This window comes from Plectropomus leopardus, chromosome 15 (assembly GCF_008729295.1).
Source record: "Plectropomus leopardus isolate mb chromosome 15, YSFRI_Pleo_2.0, whole genome shotgun sequence".
Taxonomy (NCBI): domain Eukaryota; kingdom Metazoa; phylum Chordata; class Actinopteri; order Perciformes; family Serranidae; genus Plectropomus; species Plectropomus leopardus.
The window spans coordinates 13,496,339-13,516,733 of NC_056477.1; the positions used below are offsets into that span (position 1 = coordinate 13,496,339).

The 20,395-nt window shown below is 38.6% G+C and overlaps 1 protein-coding gene across 12 annotated transcripts in view; it reads right to left on the minus strand.

Annotated features, from left to right (window-relative positions):
- The window catches only part of kcnma1a (potassium large conductance calcium-activated channel, subfamily M, alpha member 1a), a 173,163-nt gene that overhangs the window by 87,783 nt on the left and 64,985 nt on the right, over window positions 1-20,395 (minus strand). For all 12 annotated transcript variants that reach the window (XM_042502562.1, XM_042502561.1, XM_042502555.1 and 9 more), the window contains exon 3: window positions 1,940-2,001. In XM_042502562.1, coding sequence (XP_042358496.1) covers window positions 1,940-2,001 — 62 coding nt within the window. The remainder of the gene's footprint in view (window positions 1-1,939; window positions 2,002-20,395) is intronic.

Sequence of the window (20,395 nt, forward strand, 5' to 3'; positions counted from 1 at the left end):
TGCTCCTTTGTGTCAAAAGGGGCAAGTAGAGGTGGTTTGGGTATCTGATCAAGATGCTTTCTGGGCACCTCTCATTAGAAATTTACTGGGCATGTTTAAGTATAAGGAGGCCCAGGGGTAGACCCAGAACATGCTGGAGGGATTATATTTCTCATCTGGCCAATTGGAAAGCCTGAGGATCCTCCTGGAGGAACTGAAAAATGTTGCTGAGCAGAGGGACATTTAGAATGTCTTTCTTAGCTGCCCCCGTGACTCAGACCCATATAAGTGGAAGATAATGGATGGATGGATGGATGGAAATTTGTCTCCTAATTCCCTTATTTTGCTAAAAGTATGCCAGAGGCAGAGAGGAAAACAAAGAGGGAGAGATAGAGGGACATTAAAGGAGAAACAGAGATACAGAGGAAGAAGTAAAGGTTTTATCCTGAGGTATAAATGGGTGACTGGATTCATGCCAGGAATAATTTCCCACTGCTCCTAAAATAAGAGGTGGATTGCATTTTAGATTTACTTACTTTGAGAATTTTACATCTCTATCCTTATTTAAAACTTAGTTCCCTCTGGGACAGGATTTCAAAGTTCACAGATATTGTTATAAAGCAAGCCATTACTTAAAGATAACATCCCGCACAACAGAAAACAGAGGAACAAATATGAGCAAAAAGTATGATCAGTATCATGGTCAGTGTGTTATGGTCCCTTTGCAATCTACTTTCCATAACTGCAGGCACAACAATTAATATTTGAGGCTTTATTTTGGTAAGTCAGTGTTGCATGAAACGCTGTAAAGTAAAAGCCATGCAGAGATAGTGTGTAGGGCATGGTGAAATATCTTTGGTTATTTAATTGCCAGAGGCTGTGCAACAACTTCTACATAATTGGAAACAATACATTGCCTATTTTTGCTTTGATTTAAAATCCCTGCACTCTGAGCCATGTTGCTATTAAAATGAGGGGAACTGACAACTACAGAGGCTTCAGTGAAGTCAGAAGGTGCGTAATTGCCGCCAGCAAACATACAGTATAAACTTGCACTTAAATTAAATTAGCCTTGGAGAGATAACACATCTGACTGTTGTGTTCTGCTGTTTCTTGAGACAAATAAACAGAAAAAGCAAATCAGGTCTGCAAACAAAAATATTTAACTATCTTTTGTTATTCCAGTACATGTCAATATTATTCTGTTTTTGAATAAAGATTTGAATATTACAACTGTACATATTGAACTCATTCCCATGTCACACCACCAATCAAAGCAAATCAGGTTGAGAAAATGTTTTCAGCTGTCCCTGTTAGCTGCTGTTTATTTTTACCTGATAATGCAGTATCTTGCCAGTATGGTCTAACCATGGGTCTCGCTGCCAAAGCTAATGAGTCAATATCTCAACCAGACAGACACTCACAAGACTTTAAAACATTAAAAAAAACAAAAAAACAAAACCAAACTATCCCTTTAAAGGGTACAGTTTGGGTCTGGATGGTGTGAAAATAGCTGCAGTGGTTATCGGAGAGATGCCAGGCCTGCAATCTGTCTCTGGGTGACTGCCAGCCAGGGATACGCATAAACTGACAATACACACACTCACTTACTCACACACAGAACAACTCCCCAACACATACAGTATCTGCCTGTCTCTGTTACCATGGAAACTGACAGGCCTCCCATTGAAAAATCCTCGGATGCAGATGTGTGTGTGCATGAGTACTGTATGTGTGTGCATCACGGCTTGTGGGGGAGTGAATATGTGCATTTGCATATCAGAGATTGCCGTGTGTGGAGATGAGTAAGGACGCATGTGCACCTATCATTCAGATACAGCATATAGGCCAATGTAAATGCATGCAAAGTTTATTTTTATCTACATTTCATCATTAGTATAGCTGCAGGAGCATGTATGAAAACTAGGTTGAGGAAACATGTCATGAAATTGATACTTACTCTGAGGAGTCTATAAAGTATATTCCAAGGGCCCCGATGCTGAGCGCAAAGACCAACACCACCTAAGGAGAGAAAGTCACAGATGAAAACAAAATTACTTTCATGCATGAGGCTGCAACAGTCTACTAACTCATTAATGTGCTCTATAGTAAACAAAGTATTCAGTTGGGGTGGACACAATAGGCGACACAGTTACAGTATCTGTAATTAAACAGTGACTTGCCTCCTGTGGGTTGCAGAACATTTTCCAAAAACATGCACTGAATAATAAATGCTCACTCTCACGTCATCAAATACAGCTTATTATATACAGGTAGAGTCAAGCCAGCACAATCATAGGAAGCAAAGAAAGGACACACATTTGTAAACTCTGCTGTACGTCACAGCAGTAACAATTTGTCTGGTGGTGTTGAGAAGAGGTGCTTAGAGAGGACCCCAGTTATCAAGTGATGACAAGCTCCCCTTAACTACTACAGTGAGTTAACACTTGCATTGTGTGAGATTGTGACCCTGCTGGACTGTGGTCTCTATAATGTGTCAGTGACTATGTATGACCGCTAAGCTATAGTAAGGCAATTTGCAGTATTAGCAGCAACACCTGAGCCCTAAACAAGTCATTGGAACAAGTAATTTAATCTTGTAATACACAGTTTGTTTAAATAGGGAAAAAACAAAGTTTTGTGAGTGAAATTACTACAATGAATCAATTTAATTGAATTTAATTTAAATTAGACCAGGTTATCAATGCCACATGATTTCAGAGGACTTTTCTAATTGTTAAAGAAAACATTTGAGTAGTCAATAATTCATTAAATGACACAAAAATAAAATGTGCGTCTTGAATATTAACCCTCTGACACCTGAGCAAATAGGCTTGAATTATTTCAAAAGCATGGGCAACAAAAGAAGACATGACCCAAAAATTAGCAAGAAATTAGTAAATAACACAAGGAAATGACTTGAAAAATAGGAAAAAGAAAGAAAGAAAGAAAGAAAGAAAGAAAGAAAGAAAGAAAGAAATTACCTGGAAAAGGTGCTAAAAAATTTAAATAGTATTATGAAACAATTTTATTATAGGATAGGATATGTTATTAGGATATTTAATACATATATAGTTTTTCTCTAGCTTTTTTCTTTTCCCTAGACAATTTTTCCTAGCTTTTTAAGATAGTTTTCTAAATCGACTAATTTTGTGCAGTTTGTGAACCAATTATTACCCATTTAGGCTTTTTCCACCAGTTTTTTTTTTTTTTTTACAGAAATCACACCAATTTGCTCACAGTTTGCCAAGTTAAACAGCTGTGAAAGCCGTATAGTTGTATAAAAGAGAAAACACTGGAAATTCTATTCAAATGTATTCCTCTTGATGTAAAAAAAATGAGGACCTGTTTGGATATTAGTCATCAAGAGTAAATGTCAGCTTCCTCTGGTTCCACACTCTCGGAGAAAATGGCAACCACATGCCACAATCATCCCCTCCAGCAAACTGCACTTGCAAACATTTGAATTCGCACCATCATCGCATCACTGTTATCATAATCATCACCTTCGCAACAGCTGGTCAACGTAGCCACGCACAATAGTTCCTACCCTGCGATCTTTTCTCCCATTCAGCCACCTCACAATAGGAACCCACTGTCCCTACTGATTGTGCCATTCATTATTGATGACAGGAGCTTGATTACATTCATGTGATGGTCCTTTGGATTGATCCTATGCATTGTGACTGAGGTATTAAGTAAACACCCCCATCCCCTTGCATTGCATTTTTAATGGTTTGCTGCATGAATGGAAGACAATAGCAATCCAGGCCTCAGAGTTGTCAAGGGTCGGAATTACCTTGCAAGTCAAAGACATCAATGATGCTCCACACAAAGGAGATGGGAGAAAGCTCAAGTTAAAACTCTATGACAACATCAAGCTTTTTGAATGAAAAGCACTCCACTGGTCTAGCAAGGAAAGAGCTTAAATGGAAGGCATTATCTGATCCAAGCACTGCCCTGTTGTCATACAGGAATAAACATTTGTCTTCTGACAACGTTTGTTCTTGTATATTGACGCTGATGGACCATAGTCTGTAATTCAGTAGGCATTGTCATGATACAGTCTGCAAACATCAAACTTGATGATGTACCCAAGTTTAATAAATCCATGTTGCACAGTGTAGCTTGCACTAAACTTTTAGGATTGCTAAAATCTCACAGTCGGTAAGAGGCTTAGGCCCAAGCATGTTGTGACAACGTCCCACTGCCCCTACAGTTTCTTTGACATTGCATCTTGTATACACGTAGCACTATTTGGTCAGCTAAAGCCAGGCGGCAGCTGCCAGAAAATCAACCCAATGAATTAAATGTGGGAGAGCAAAATCTGTGCACATGCACGCAGGTGGCAACCACTTCATACTCTGACTGCCTCCCCTCTGCCATCTTCCCCTCATTGAAATGACTGGAGGCGGCAAGCTATCATGCAGCGGTGTGAAAGCCCCTTCAATTTCTAAGGAGGTGCACAACCAACCCTCCACACGGACAGAGGATACATGAGGCAACCATTATCTGTATGTGAAGGAAAAGCAAGTAAAGGGCACAGTACGTGCAAACATTCTAATGAATTTCATGGGTAATGTCAACACCAGCACATGGATGCATGGAATAAAAGACAATATCTGCTGCATCAATTTTGATTATTTTTTAAAATGTTAGTCCAATAATGAAGCTGAGGACAAAATACTTTTCAACACAACCAGATTCCACAAGATGAGTGAACATCAGCAGACTGAAGGAAAGGTGACTACACATTAAATACGTCTTTTTCTATCAATAAGTTGACACTGTTACCCTAACATGGAAAGGCACCACTTCAGGCACTGTGCTTAAATGCATGTAAAGCAAACAGATACATATTCAATGACATTCCCTTGGAGTTGGTTTGTGCTTCTAGTGATTGTAGGAGAAGCAGGATAATAAGGGTTGAGAAAGAGAGAGGGAGGAAGAGGGGCTGGTAGAAAGAGGCAGAGTGAAGTACAGCTGAGCAGTGGTTGGTTGCTGAAAAGCTGAGCAGAAAACGGTGAACACCCAGCAATGAGCTGAGGTGATAAGAAGCGTCATCATCTTAAACTGACCCAGTTATTCAGCTGTGAAAGCTGGTCTACCCCTGCATCCCATCCCCCCACCCTTTCCAACACACTCGCTCCACACAATGTCTATGAGGGCTAGCTGTCGACCTCAAACCCACAATCTACTAAAGACAACCAACCAAGCAACCGCCACTGCAAATCAGGACCAATGTAGCAACACTCAGGGGGAACCTACACGAAGGGTAACAGCAGAGGGGCATTCCCTCCGCCTACATAGAAAAGTGAGTAATTAAAAAGATTCTCAGGGGCAGCGTATGGATTGCTAAGTCCTGCTGCATCTGTAGTATTATAGTAGTAAAGGACTTAACACTTTGAAACCTGGATGGACATTTAGATATTTTTCTTGTGCATTCAGCAACCTTTCACAACTAGTAAAACCTTAAACCTGAGCAAAAACGATCAAAAAAGGACGCTGCCATATACATATATATATATATATACACACATATATAATTTTATTTTTCATCACAAATTTTTAGGTCATTGTTTGTGTTTCTACTCTCTTTTTTGCAATTTTTTGGGTCATTTCTTGTAAAGTTGCTAATTTCCTTCTTCCCATGTTTTTGAAAGAAATCAAGATAATTTGCTCAGGATTCAAATCACTAATGAGGCAGTTCATGTACAGATTTCATGATTCACATGTGATAAAATGGCATGAGTAAGCCGTGTTTGTTGGGAACAGACTGGCCAGCATCATGTCAGAGGAGCAGCATTCGGACGTGATGTCTCTGTTTTCTCTTTAATAGCCGTGTAGGTTTTCATTGGTGTATCCCATTCTATATTTAAAGTGCAAAGCTAAATCTGTCAGATGTTTCCGAGGTGCACTTTAGCAGCAAGTGTAAAAGAGGGCAGCGAGAAATCAAGTGTGCGTATGTGTGTGGTTTCAAGTTCCAGCATTGCGAGTGGGCTAAAGGTGGCAGCTCTCACATGACACTGTTAACACGTAATAACACTAACTAACATGTATAAACACACGTGCGAGAGTGACGCTCTCAGTTTATTTGGCAGCGTAAACAATTTTGAGAGCTCACCACGGCTGCCACATGGAGGCAATATGAAGGGCCCCAGAATTTTACACATGATTTCCCCCCCTTTTAACATCGGTTCTGTCTAATGACTTCCTCTGTCTCTTAAATGAACCCTGTGACGGGGAGAGAGCAGAGTCTCACCGACAGGTGATGTGGGCTGACAAGGTACGCAATAATCGCTTCACATTAAGGCCAACAACCCAGGTCACAAGAGTGTTGACTCAAAGCCTCTGGTGTCCTTGCCATTTCAGCAACACTAACCATATTTTTTTTTTTAAAACTCAAATCACAATCTTTCTCTAACCATATCATCTTTGTGCCTAAACCCTCATCAAAAAATCAAATTCTTGTAAAAACAAGACAAACTGAATCGGCATTATGGGTGTCTTATGTGTCATTCTGGTGGACAGTTATTATGAAGAATCTGTTGCGCAAAAATCCAAAGTCCAACAGATGCTTCATCTGTTGTCATGCACTTTGTACATTTTTCTTTGAAAATTAATGCACTACAATTCACATATATTCCACATAATTATGAGCCACTAATTAATATATAACACAAGTATTAGGGAAGGCTAAGATCACGTTTTTTGATTTTTGATTTCACATTAAGTATGTACCTATGTTAAGTATGTGACATGGGCGGCAAATTCATAGAATATCATAGGAACCGTTATGGATTTATTGTAAAATGACACTGTGACCAGCATACCTCTGGTACACATTACAGAATTTCCCCCCTCCATAACAGAATATACCTGGTTGTTTTGTTGGTATGCTCAAGGGTCATCTTTTTCATTTTTTCATTCACGTCCAATATTGAGGTATCAAAATCATTTGTGCTCCTTGAGTGAATAGTCTGATATAGTTTAATATGACAAGTAAGGTCCAAATTGCAATCAATCTTTTAGTGAAAAAGTTGCCTCTGAATTATGTTCCACTGTTGGCTGTTAAACAAATGTCAAAAAGTAAAGCGATCCACCTACTTCTTGAGTGTATTGCTTTTTGTATATTTTATCGTTCACTTAAAGAAGTCACTTTTCTCATATCTTGGCACATAGTACACAGAAGAAAGTTGAAACTTTAAATCTGAAGCTATTTTAGTTAATTTATAAAGTCAAAAAAGCCCACTTGCAAAATATTAATAAAATCAGATGCCCGGGGCTAATGAGGCAGCCCAACTGTGAGCTGATTTGCATTGTATTATTACAGAGATCCTGGAGGTCGACATCAAAGGCAGGAAAACAAATATCCTTGGCGGTACTGGTGTTGGGTGAAAATAGAGAGGACAGCCAAACTAGAATATTTCTCTTGTTTCTTTCTGTCACACACTGAAATAAATACTTTCTAAGAACCCAAATGGGTTCCCCAAGATTACATGAGCGGGAATCCTCGGTGGGGAGTCAAGAATGCCCGTCAGTACTGTGTGGCATCAGGATAAGCTTGTTCATTAATCCGGCCTGGCTTGTTGGGTTAGCCAGAAAGAGGAGTTCCAAAATGTCCGATTGATGCCTCAGCCAGAAAGGATTTCAGAGGTCCACAGCCAAGGAAAGCTCTGGCCAAACCAGTGTACTGTTTCTGCTTTCCTTTGGCTGTAATCCCCAAACATGCAGGTTTCAAACAAATGAAAAGATTTTTTACAGAATAACTCACATCAGTGAAACAGGAAACAGTATAGCACACACTCACTCATCACAGTGTTTACAGAGCAAACGCTTGCATCCATTCCATGTGTTTGCTTTCATAACAAATACTCCCACATAGTCACACACAGGTCTCACGTCAATGCAGATTGAGGTGCAAAAGGAAACACAATCACATGTCAGTGCAGGAGGTGAGAGCTCTCACTGGGGGAATGTCAACAAATGAAACCTCCATTAAACTTTGATGGCATACATCCATACATCAGCACACATCGTGATCTCCCCTTTCCCCCGGCTTCAAATGGCAAGGGGCTCGAGACGGCTCCACAAGTGGAGGTATGATCTGACATTTTGTCAGAGACACACGCTCTGTATTCCAGTCACACGCTGCATAACTCAACACAGACTACTGATTCCCACTGTGCGACTGAACAGAAGTACCACAGGCATACCAATTCATACAAGAGCTTTCTTACAAGTTGGACAACAATTACAAAACATGGACAGCTTTGTAAGTCGGTGGTGATTAATAATAAAAGGAGCATTACATGTTTGTGTCCCAGATGTGAATAACAAGTAAACAAACAGTAGATGTTTGTTTTATTTCTAAAAGTCCTTTGCCATGATTCAAATTAAAGGTGAAACTTTAACTTTTAAATCTGAAAAACTTATCCTACTCAAAATAATATTGGAAACTGATTGGCTTGAAAAGGGAAAGTAAATATAACCATACATCTTAATTTATGTTTATAGTTATAGTTTAATAGTTAAGTTTACCTAAAATTTTGCTGTATTTACTTAATTTTGTGAAGTTGTTGCATCTTAAAAATGGCAAGTGAAATACCTTGTTCTTGTTTGCAACTTCAGTAAACCAAGTTAGTCTGACTTAACGTGATAACAAAGAGGATTTTGCCAGAGATCTGCAAGTTCTGTTTTCTTTATATCTTTAAGAATATACAAATATGATCGACTTGTTTGCAACCAGCAGAATACAGATAAATTAAGTCAATATAACTAAATTTTAGGCGAATTTAACAATTACATATGAAGTCCACATAAAATAAGATCAATAGTTAAATTTACTAACATTTTTCAAAGCATTCAGTTAACTAGATTTTTTTTAAGTAAAATGTACTTGTCAGATTTTACATTGTTATTGAAGACGGAAAAACTGGTATTTTTAAAGACATTTTATAGCTTTGTTTGTTTGTTTTTAACAGATAGTGTTTGGGCTCTTACTTATATTACATAGGACAGGCCAAGCATGAGAGAGGGAAAGAGGGAGGGCATCACATGCAGCAAAGGGTCACAGGTTGGTGTCAAAGACACAGAAGGCCACAGCAGCAAGAGCACAGCGTCTGGACATGGGGCCCCTGCTCTACCAGGTGAGCTACTGGGTGCCCCAAAGCTTTGGTTCTGAGGCAACCTTGACCCAAGACAATCCAGTTGCAGGCTATCAGAGTACTGGAAAGTCCACTTCAGACTGTCTGAGGCTCCGTCTGCTGATAGGTGGCCTCTGTGCAGACTTTCCAATGACATGAATACTAATTGCAACCTCTATTAAATTTGCACTCTCCTAATTAGAAGTGGCATCACAACAATCCTTAATTTTTATCATTTAACAGACAAGCACAATCTTTTGGCATGTTTAACTGTCAGCAGAACAGAGCCAATTATACCCAGACTTCAAATATACAATTCATAAATTATGAGGAGCAAAGGACAAAAAACAAGCAGGATACAAACTGAAGTCTGAGAAAGCTGTGCACTGGTGTGTGTCATAGTCGTTTTCATCATCCAAATCCACTGTCGACTCACAGTCAGTTTTAGTCTAATGAGAAGAGTGTAAGACCCTAAAATGAAGGAGGAATAAAATGTAGGACATAATTACTACATGAGTTATTTTTCAGTAATGAAATGTGTCACCGCTATAGCTGGGTGCTTACACAAGTCCAGATGGCCTGATAATCTAATCTGTCTTTATTTCTTTTCACTACACTGTAAAATCTGACAAGCTGATCGTACTTAAAACAATCTTAGAAACCAATTGCCTTGAAAAAGTGAAGTAAATATAACTAAACATCTTAATTTATGTTTATTTTATATTTACTTAAGTTTACTTAAAATTTAACTGTACATAATTCTGTGAAGTTGTCACAACTTAAAAATGACAACTGAAATGAACTTTTTTCTTAACTTTCGTAAACCAAGTTAATCTGACTTAACTTGATCATGACAACTAGGATTTTACCGATGATAAAGTCAGAAGATCTGTTGGGGTTCTGTTTTGTTAACATGTTGAAGAATCTAAAATATGACTGACTAGGTTGCAGCCAGCAGAATACTGATTCTGCTGATTCTGCACAGTAAACTTGGTTTATTGAAGTTGCTAAAACTTATATTGATTTAATTGAATTTATTATTTTTAAGGTTCAACAACTTCACAAAACTGAATCAATATCAATACATTTTAGCTAAACTTATTAATAAGATATAAAGTCCACATAAAGTAAGATTAATAGTTATATATACACTTACATTTTTCAAGGCAGTAAGTTTCCTATTTTTTTTAAAGTAAAGTCAATTTGTCAGATTATACAGTGAAGCTGCTAAACACGCAAGCCTATTTTGGAGAAAAGAGTGTTGATATCTGATGTGCTGTCAGATTTGAAGCGCGTGGGGGGGGCTGGTACTGTCTGTCTTTGTCCGTTCATATCTTCTATACCTGATCCTCCCCCAGCCAGCTCCCTTTTGTGTTGGTGTCCAAGGTCACATGGAGACTGTCTCTGGGGTACAGACTGAGAGAACAGAGGATCGGTAGAAGGACGCTATATCCTGTCCTTCAAGATATGTGCAGTTAAAGGTATACTGTGCAGGATTGTCCTAAAAGACAATGTACAGACTCATAAGTAATCCCGCTAAATCATCAATTATGATCCACTAGAAGTGTGTGATGGTATATTTTTCTCTCTCTGTCTCTGTCCTTTACCTGAATCTTCTTGTTTTCTATTTTTTGCCTTTTTTTGTGCTAAGGATGCTTGGTGATATCCATCTCCACAGCAACCAGGTAGGGTTGGGGCTTTATAAAAAAGTAGTGACCAGGTAACAGTAAGCAGCAGGCATCCAAGAGTAGGGTTGGGTGTCGTTTAGGTTTTTCTCAATATAGCTGCTGAAACACTACTTTTAAAATGTTACTGGTGCCTAAATAGTATTGATTTTTTTTGTTTTCACAAAAAAGCCAGAACTGACGGTCAACAATGTTTAAGAACAGCATTGTTAATTGCAAGAGGAGACTTTGAATTTGAACAATATATGACCTCTTAACAGTTTACAGTTTACTTAAACATATATATTATACACTATTAACAAATTCAAATAATAAATAAGAATAAATAAAAGAAATAAAAAAACATAAATATAGCAAAGAAAAAAGGCCAAACGAGATTGAATATGTTTTGCTGGCGAGAATGTTTACACACAGAAACCGGCAATCATGCTCAGTATACCTTTAAGGATTGTGATTTCCAAACAAACCAACCTACAAAATCTGTATCTACTAAGGTAAGAGGATCTTTAAATGTTTGACTTTCTTGTTTAAAGATCATCACAAACATTGCTGGAAAACAATACTAGAAAACTTTTTACGTAAAAAATTACAGATTTTCACTATCAGTACAGGAGCTGATATAATGACTAATGACTGAGCCACATCCCACTCTCCTCATGTCCCTGCAAAGTAACTTCCTGACGCTCTCTTCCTGCTACTGTCAGCTATGACGACCGTGGCAGGAAGCATGAAGGATTGATTTAGCTGCAAGGAAGCAAATTGTTTGGGATGGTGTGTTGATAAAAACATCTGGAGAATTATTAAACCATTCTGCAGAGATTGCATTGAGCCAGTCATGATTTTATGAGCAGATCTTAAAAGTGAAAAGGGCAACTTTGTCAAAAGCAAAGCTGGTGTGAAAGCCTCTCATTTATTTGAATCAGACACTGCAAAACTTGAAAGGCGATACTACTGGGAGTATGCCTGATTTTGATGTGTGAAAAAACACAAACGTGGTGTGAAATGTAACACTTTTAGAGTGCTGACTCCGCTGTAAATGAACTTTGGCATCCTCAACTGAACAGGTGCAAACCGACAGGACACAACAAGCAGACACTCATGCTTAATGTGCTGGTTTGCATGTTTTGCAATGCCCCACCTCGTAAAACAATAGAGCTGCAATCGTAAATGACTAACTAATAAATCATTAGTTGGCAGCTATTGAGTGCCTTTTCTTAAAATACTAAAATTGTCTGGTTTCAGCTTCTTAAAACTGAATATTTTCTTGTTTCAGAGTTAATTTTTTTCCACTAAATATATATAAATGAGACCGTTAAAGTCATCGTTTTTTGACTTTAGAACATTGTGTTGCACATTTTTCACAATTTACCAACAATTTAGCGATTAATCAGTTAGTCAGTAATGGTTATTTGAATGTCAGATTTGAGCAGAATGAACTATATAGGTTTTTGCCAAGGAATTATTTAAGCTGCCCATCTGTGTTTAAAATAATTGTTATTACAGTGAATTGAGCCAAAATTTATCTGTAAACTAGGTGCTTTTTTGATAAAAGCAATATGTTTAAGTAACATACATTAGCCTGGCCGTGTGCCATTGTTTCGTTGTTTTTATATGTTATGTTTGTGCTCCATACCACATGATATGGTCTTGAGCTAAAAAAATAAATCAAGAAAATGAAATAAAAAAGAAAATAATCACCAGATTAATCAATGATGAAAACACCTGTAATGAATTGTACCCTTGGTATATATTCTTCCTTTAAAAAAAAGACATAAAGAGGTTGAAAACAAGTCCATTTTCTAAGTCAACTGAATTTAAAATAAACCCCACAATCATACCTTAATATGGTGCATTAAATCATCTTATATAACAAGAGATGATTGTAAATAAACTGGCTGGCCCCCACATTTTTTTATCTGCGTAAAGGAGTGCAATCTCATAAATCAAAATACAACCACTGCTGCTGCAACGCTGGAATTGGCTCCGTTTAACCCTAGTGGCCTCTATGAGATGGAAGTCCACATATTGTCGTACCTAGGCAACAGAAACAGTGATTGACGGGGGAGCGGGTGGGGAGAGGGGCGGCATGAAGGAAAGCCTCTCAGGTCTGACAGGATGACAGCTCCTAAAATGAGCATCTGTCCGTGGGAGATGAAGAGGAGGCCTGTGGGGATCCATTACAGACGGACACAACAGCTTGTCTGAAAAATCTCCTCTATTCTCTATTCTTTTGCTACTTATGCACTATGAGAGATGTGTCACTGCAAAATGAAACCATCCCAACAGAGGTGGACCATGTGAGGTGTACAGTGTGCTCTAGATACGACACCGAAGAGCAGACAACCCTTCCTTTACAGCAGATACTCAACTTTGCAAAATAACAGGAGGCCGGGGGCCAATCACAGAAGATTTTAGGACTTTCTCAGATTTTAGGACATTTCTAGGATTCTAGGACATTTTTGTGATTTTAGGATATTTCTAGGGTTTTCTGAAAGTTCTAGAATTTTTAAGATGTTTTTTAAGTTTCTAGGATTTTAGGACAGTTCTCAGAATTTAGGACGTTTCTAGGACTTTAGGGCGCTTTTAGGATTTTGGGATAATTCTATTTTAGGATCTTTCTAGAATCTTAAAGACATTTCTATGAGTTTTTGGACATTTCTATGATTTTAGCAAGACATTTCATGGATATTATGACATTAGGGGCTCAGCTAGGACCTCTGTCGGGGGTGCAGGGGATCTTCCACTAGTAAATTTTGATGACGTATTCTAGGACATTTCTTGGATTTTAGGATATTTTCAGGTTTTTCTGACATTTCTAGAATTTTTAGGATGTTTTTACGATTTTAGGATATTTCTCAGATTTCATGAGTTTTCTTTCTTTTCATGACATCTTTATGATATTAGGACATTTCTAAGTTTTTGAGACATTAAGGGCTCCTGTTGGGCTATATTTTTTTAATAAACAAGCTCTATTTTGTTGTTTCTTTTTATGCACTCTGGCACCTCATGCATACTAAAAGTACAAAAATAATTCCCAGTGTGGATCACTTAATTTTTTTTGTGAGTTAGAAAATGGTTGGGGGGGCCACCCTGCACCCTATCGGGGGCCAGATTTGGCCCGCAGGCTTTAAGTTGATTATCACTGCTCTCGTGTGGCAGCCTTTCCCTAGAGATTGACAGTGTGACCATGACCTTGAATGGTCGCAGAGGATTCCAAAAGGACAAAAGAGACGGAGAGAAGGAGATAAAAAGATGGAGGTGATGACGACAGGAGATGGAGGGATGAGAGACTATTAGAGATAACCCCCCTGCGGGACATGAGGAGCGTTAAGAGGTGGCAGAAAATGGCTTGTGGCAGAGACAGAATGAGAGCAAGGGAGAGAGAGAGAGAGCAGCCAAAGAGAAAGAGGAGTGGAGGGATGGAGAATATTAGAGCATGTCCTCTAAGGCACAGCAAGAGCTTAAATGCCACAGCGTGTACGCGTCTGTGCACGTGTCTTCACCTCTTTGTGTGTGAGTGTGCGTATGTCGTGTGCACTTGTTCGTGAGACAGAAAGGAGGACCCCCACTGGGATTATGCCAGCGCAGAGAAGATGAGAGGTTGCATGTGACCAGCCTGCAAAGAGAGGGAAAATTCTTAAACTCAACCCATCATATCCATGCTCCACCTGACATCCAACACGTGAGCTTATAAATCGTTCCTTATGAAAACTGCAGTATAGACACAGAATATCAAATTGGGACTTTATAGAAAGCTGCTTCCACTGCACTGAGTTTCCATAATGCCCATTATGCATATGTATGGTGGCTGGAGGGCAACATTATCTTTAGTGAAGTGTGACTGTTCAGCTGTTACAGCGATGCTAACTCGGTGGTAGGTTAGCCATGTATGAAAAATTAAACGTGGGAGTTCAGTGGAGGCTCTCTGTGACATAACACCGCAGACTGATGATGAACTCTGGGTAAAGTGTGGTTTTTTGCTGCTGGATATCACAGGTCCACAAACTTGTTCCCATGCCTCTGGGTATCTGGAGTGTCAGTATGTTTGCTACTGCCCACAAACTGAGCCACAGCCACATGAGTGGAGGATGAACATGACAAGGACACCCAGGCACAGTTTTTGGTTTTACTGCAGGAAAGACAATATCATTGTGGAAAAAAGAAACCTAATAAAACAAGAAAAGTATTATGATCACGGCTGTTCATGATGCAAAGCATATTCAGGGAAAATATGGGACAAGGAAGAAGAACTGATTGCGGACTGTTTTATATTTACAGTTCAGATTAAATTTTAAAAATAGATTTGCACTTGCTGAATTTATTGTATCTGAGCCCTCATGTGCAATTAATGCAATATTAAAAGAACTGTGAGGCTGGTGAGTCTCACCATTAATCCAGCTTTCCAAAATACTAATCAACCTGATGAGTGGTTGTTGGGTAAAATTTAGTGGACAGTAATGTGCTGCTGCAGGGCCTTAAAGAATGAGCCAGCTTGATCTACTTTACTCAGAAATGGTGAGCATCATTACTAACAGAAAGACACTTCTTGATAATTTTCAAAACAGGCAAATAGTTACTTACCATTTCTTTTTATTTTACAATTTTAAGTAAACACCATCAACTTCACTTTCCCCAGTTTGCCTGTAGTTTTGCTATTTTCTGACAAAAGTAGCTACATTAGGTCCTGTAAGAATTTGCATATTATTTGGGCAGCACTTGCAATTCCATCAGAAGGAGGATGCTGATCTCATTCACATTCATGATTATGAACCTTTTTGGAAAAATCAGCCAGACCAATATGTTGTAAATCTAAGTCAAAAGAATGAAAGCATTCCCTACGGTTGCAAAATTTGTCGCTATGGTCACTGTGCACTCAGGTGGTGTCCAGTCTGACAACTGAGTGGGCTAAATGCAGAACTTAAAGGTACTCGTAACAGAATTATATTGGGACAAGAAATGTCAAGACTAAAGAATTGTTTTGGGGGTTGGGGATGCAATAATTTGGACCAATGTCTAAACAATCAACTGGCCAGCATAAATATCCCACTGGTCGAGGGCCATCAGCAAACCTTAGTAAATGTGAAAACTTAATGTGAAACAAGACAAATTCTGATGATTATACTAAACACTGTTATGATAAACTAAAAGCATAAATGCAAATTAAACATGTCAATGATTTGTTAAAATATATTGTGGTGAAATGTTTAATTGCTACTAATTTATGTATACAGTTCAGTAAAATATGTATATCAGGCATCAATACTGAATAAGGCCCCTGCTTCTGGTAATTTATTCACCCCTGCAGGCCTCAGATTGAATATTTCCTCTAGTCTTCCTCTCCCTGTTTTCCATTAAGCTTCAATGAAAAAAAAGTACTTGATCTCCCTCAAGACCTCTCCTCAGACTTCTGCCATGCAGGGAATCCTTTCAGCTTGACTGGAAGACACTGAGTGGGGCTGTTGCTCTCAGGTGTTTTTTTCACAAAGCACCCTGGAATCTGCAGGGTTTTCTCCTGGTGAAGAAGAGTCGACACTGCAACTTGTTTCCACTACCCAAGGTGCGACTTCACTGTCTTTTTTAATTTTTCTTTTTAGTTATGTATTCAGTTTACTTTTTACTTTTTTTTATATATTATTATATTCACTATTTATCTGTTTCCTCTTGGTGTTATTTACTCAGCCCCTTTTCTCTCTATTCTTTTTCAGCTGCAGACATGCATGCACCTAAACTCATGTATACAAATGAAATCAGTACCCACTTACAGCATAGTTAAACAACCGGTTTGGCATGGCATATCAACTACAGAAAAAATACTATCATGCTTTATTATCGTTTGTATGTTTGTTATTTCTTTTTTCTTTGCTTGTTTGTTTGATATTTCATTTTTTTTTGTATATATTTTCATCTCCATATAGCATCATGTATGCACTGCCTGTCAATACCCTGTTTTGGTTATTTTTGTACTGTCCTTTGCAATCACTAATGATATATTTTTTAAACTCTGTTTGGCTGCATAGTGATGTTTGATAGAAGGCACAAGCAAGCGAGAAAAGTTTTTAGAGAAACCAGGGGGTGGACTGTAAGAATAAGTGGTCATTGGAGCAATTCCTACCTTCATACCCTAAATGCATCATTTGTGTCAGTCATAATTAGAGTCAATATAATGATTAATGTGTTGCTACTCAGTCTAAAAACTTATTTGCATTTGCAAAAATCTTTGTCAACTTTATTTTTCTCTTGATATATAGGATTCATAATAAGTATTGTTAGAATGTAATAGTGCCATGTATCAACCAATAGCCAGCTTGACATTTACATAACTGGTACAATTTCCCATCAAACAATGAGAAATGACCAGTCCATCTACAGTAAGAGAATTAGGAGAAAGGAGAGTCCGCTTTGTGAATACTAAAAGGTTGTTCTTTAAGTGGCTTATTCTCTATTTGGTCTGCAGGTCATAATGTATTCAGGTCGCTACACTGTTGTCCAGGCACTGGTTACTGCCACCCAATTCCATTATGTGCTTTTAATCATAGCATAAATCATCCCTGCCATAGTTAATAATATCAAAACTTTATCACACCATTTCTATTACAATGCATGCAGAGCAATTACTTTGTCTGATGTATACTGCAGAATTCAGCAGAACCTTTCATCCTCCTCCAAGTAATGTCATTCTGCATTTGGCAGCCAGAGGAACAGCCAGGCGCTGCCAAATATGGAATTAAAAACTTCCCTACCAATAAAGCAAATGGATCCACTAGCATCTAAATGATAAAACAATATAGCTGCGCCACATCCTGTTTTTTTCTTTCCTTATATCACCAAGAGATCCCCCCACCGGCGCATAGGTTTCATCTCGGAGGAGACACAGCGGTGACATGATCTTTATCTAATTAAATCAAGGTTCCGTTTAATTTCCTGAAGGTTAATGAGAAGTTTATCATCCGCGCCAAAGCCCACTTTCGCTTGCTAACAATGTAGCGGGTCCCGATAAGGTAGAAAGCTCGCTCGCAGCAAGGTGAAAGATGAGAGAAGGCGAGGCTGTATTACTATTCTGTGTTTGTTGGCAGGCGATGTGTAAAGTGGAGCGCAGCAGCAGCATCTCGGTTTATCCTCCTCTGTTTGCTTTCTGCCACATCAGATCAAACCCTACACACAGCTGTCCAGCTCAGTCAATAAGGTGGGTGGATGCCTGCAACCTGCCATGAATGACCTTAACACAATACCTTCACCCATCAACAGGAGAGGTGAAGGTGTCACGGCAAACACATTGGCAGTTACTTTCACCAAACAAGCTCATAGCTGACTGAGAAGAGCTGAAGTCTCACATATGATATTGAAAACAAAGCCAACGTATTTTATATTCAATTTCAGCCCGACTTACTGGGCCCTCAGTATGCTTCTGTAGTTTGAGATATGGCAGAGGAGAGGAACAGAAGGGTAATTTGCTAATGCGTTTCTGTTCCTTTGCCTTTTGGGGTATATATTATTAATTCCACTTAAGTCATACAGTTATTCATTCAGTGGATAATTAATAGTCCCCCTGGCAAAAAAAAGATAACTAATCCAACTCCAATAGAAACAGAAAGTAAAGGATTTTACTCTCTCGGTTACAGAAAGTCCATTTTAAATACGATTTTACATGTTGAATGAACATCAAGTCAATAAACCTTTTGTACAGATTCTCATAGAGCCCTGACCCCTATTAGGAAGACATCGAGCCAAGCTCCACTTCAGCTCCACCTCTCACCTTTCCTCTGATGATAGTCTGTTGGTTTGATTGATTGTTGACTAGCGCTGACAACCGTATCAATATTGAATATCCAACACGTGTCAGTGAAAAGTTCAGCTGCCTGCTGCATGGAAGGCAGCCGGTTCCCCTGAGAATGAGGATTTTATAGGTTTTATATCAGTCACAAGCTTTTTACAATCCACCTCTCCATTCTGATGCATGATTTAGTGCCACGTAAAGCTGCTGTATACACTCATATCTCAAGCACCTGCATATAAAGTCATACAGTCACAAGTTCAACAAGCAGAGCCCAGTCACCAGAAAGAAAATGCTGGCATTGTATATTTCTGCATGTTTCATACCTATAAAAAAAACGCTTCTAAAGTGATATATAGGACATGAGCTGGGGATGGTGGATGTCTTGCAAAGCTGCAGGCCACTCTTCCAGGCCAACAAACAACAAAACCAGTTGTGATTTAAAAGGTCATTGAGTGTGATCACATGTAGTATATGAAAAACCTGTTTATGAGGCTTATCCCAGTTATCATCACATTCAGGATATGGTTAAACAAGAACAAAGAGAACAGGTATTCATATTCCAACACATTCCAGTTTCTTTCAGAGAGCTCTAGCTAACATATTTGGGTTTTGCATGGACAGAATATGGTGTTTACATGCTCAAACACAAGAACGGCATACTCCAAAAACCTGATCATAAACAGGTTATTAATGTCCATGTAAACACACTCATTGCTTTTTTAGTCTCCAAACGAGGGTGGTAGTAGCCACCCAATGCTGTTTATCTAGTGGCTTTTAGGCACAAAAAGCAGTTGTTTTTTAACTGAGACATCACTGTTTTTCCTGCCGGGCTTGTGCTCCCCAAAACAGGCATTTTAAGCCAAATTATGATCTCTCTTTCTCTCTCTATATATATATATAAATATATATACATATATATAATATATATATACATACATATATCACATAATAATGTTCCATTGTAACATATCCATGGCTTGCAGAAACCTAATAGATGAGAGAATATCTTATCTAGTTTGTGCTGCTGTTAACTGATTCAGTATCATTTAGATTAACTCTGAGTTTGAGATGATAAACTCAAACAGTTGTATCTTTCAAAAGGGTTCAAGAACAGTAAAGAATGCTTATTGAGGAATTCATTTCAATCATGAAGGCTTGGTTCACCCAAATTGCCAAATGTTGGTCCATGCCCTCTAGAATGACTCATATTAGCATTTCTGACACCATTATCAACAGGATGACATTGCAGTTGTCCGCTTGATAGCTTTGTCACTTTAATGTTCAGAATTTGCCGAAATGACTCGCTTTCCTTGAGAGGACATTCTCAAATTACCAAAAACATATTTTTCCTGCAATTTGACTCTAAGATATCTGCCACCATCTAAATACAAAACCAGAACTACTATCATTTTTACTTAGGTGGCCTGGCTTTTTAAGCTCATTGAAAAATAGTGGATAAGAAGGCTAGAAGCACCCAGGGTTGGTGGAGAGAGAGAGAAACAAAAACAGAGACAGACAGAGGGCACAAAGCTCATTCCTGTGAATAAGAGATGTGATGTTGCCACGGTGATATGCCACTTGTGGGAATAACTGTGAATGTGATGTGCCAGAGAGACGCATGCAGCTGCAGCAAAGTAATAAAAGGGGATCACAAAACCAAGACATCATTCAGTCTTCAGAGACTGGGATGGTCTAGCCCTTTTAGCCCCTCTGTCAGAGGGAGTTTTATGCTTTCATTACTTCATCTAAGTAGCCCCATGATGGAGCTCCCCCCTGCTTGTGATTTGCAGTGAATCTATGAGTGGGATTAT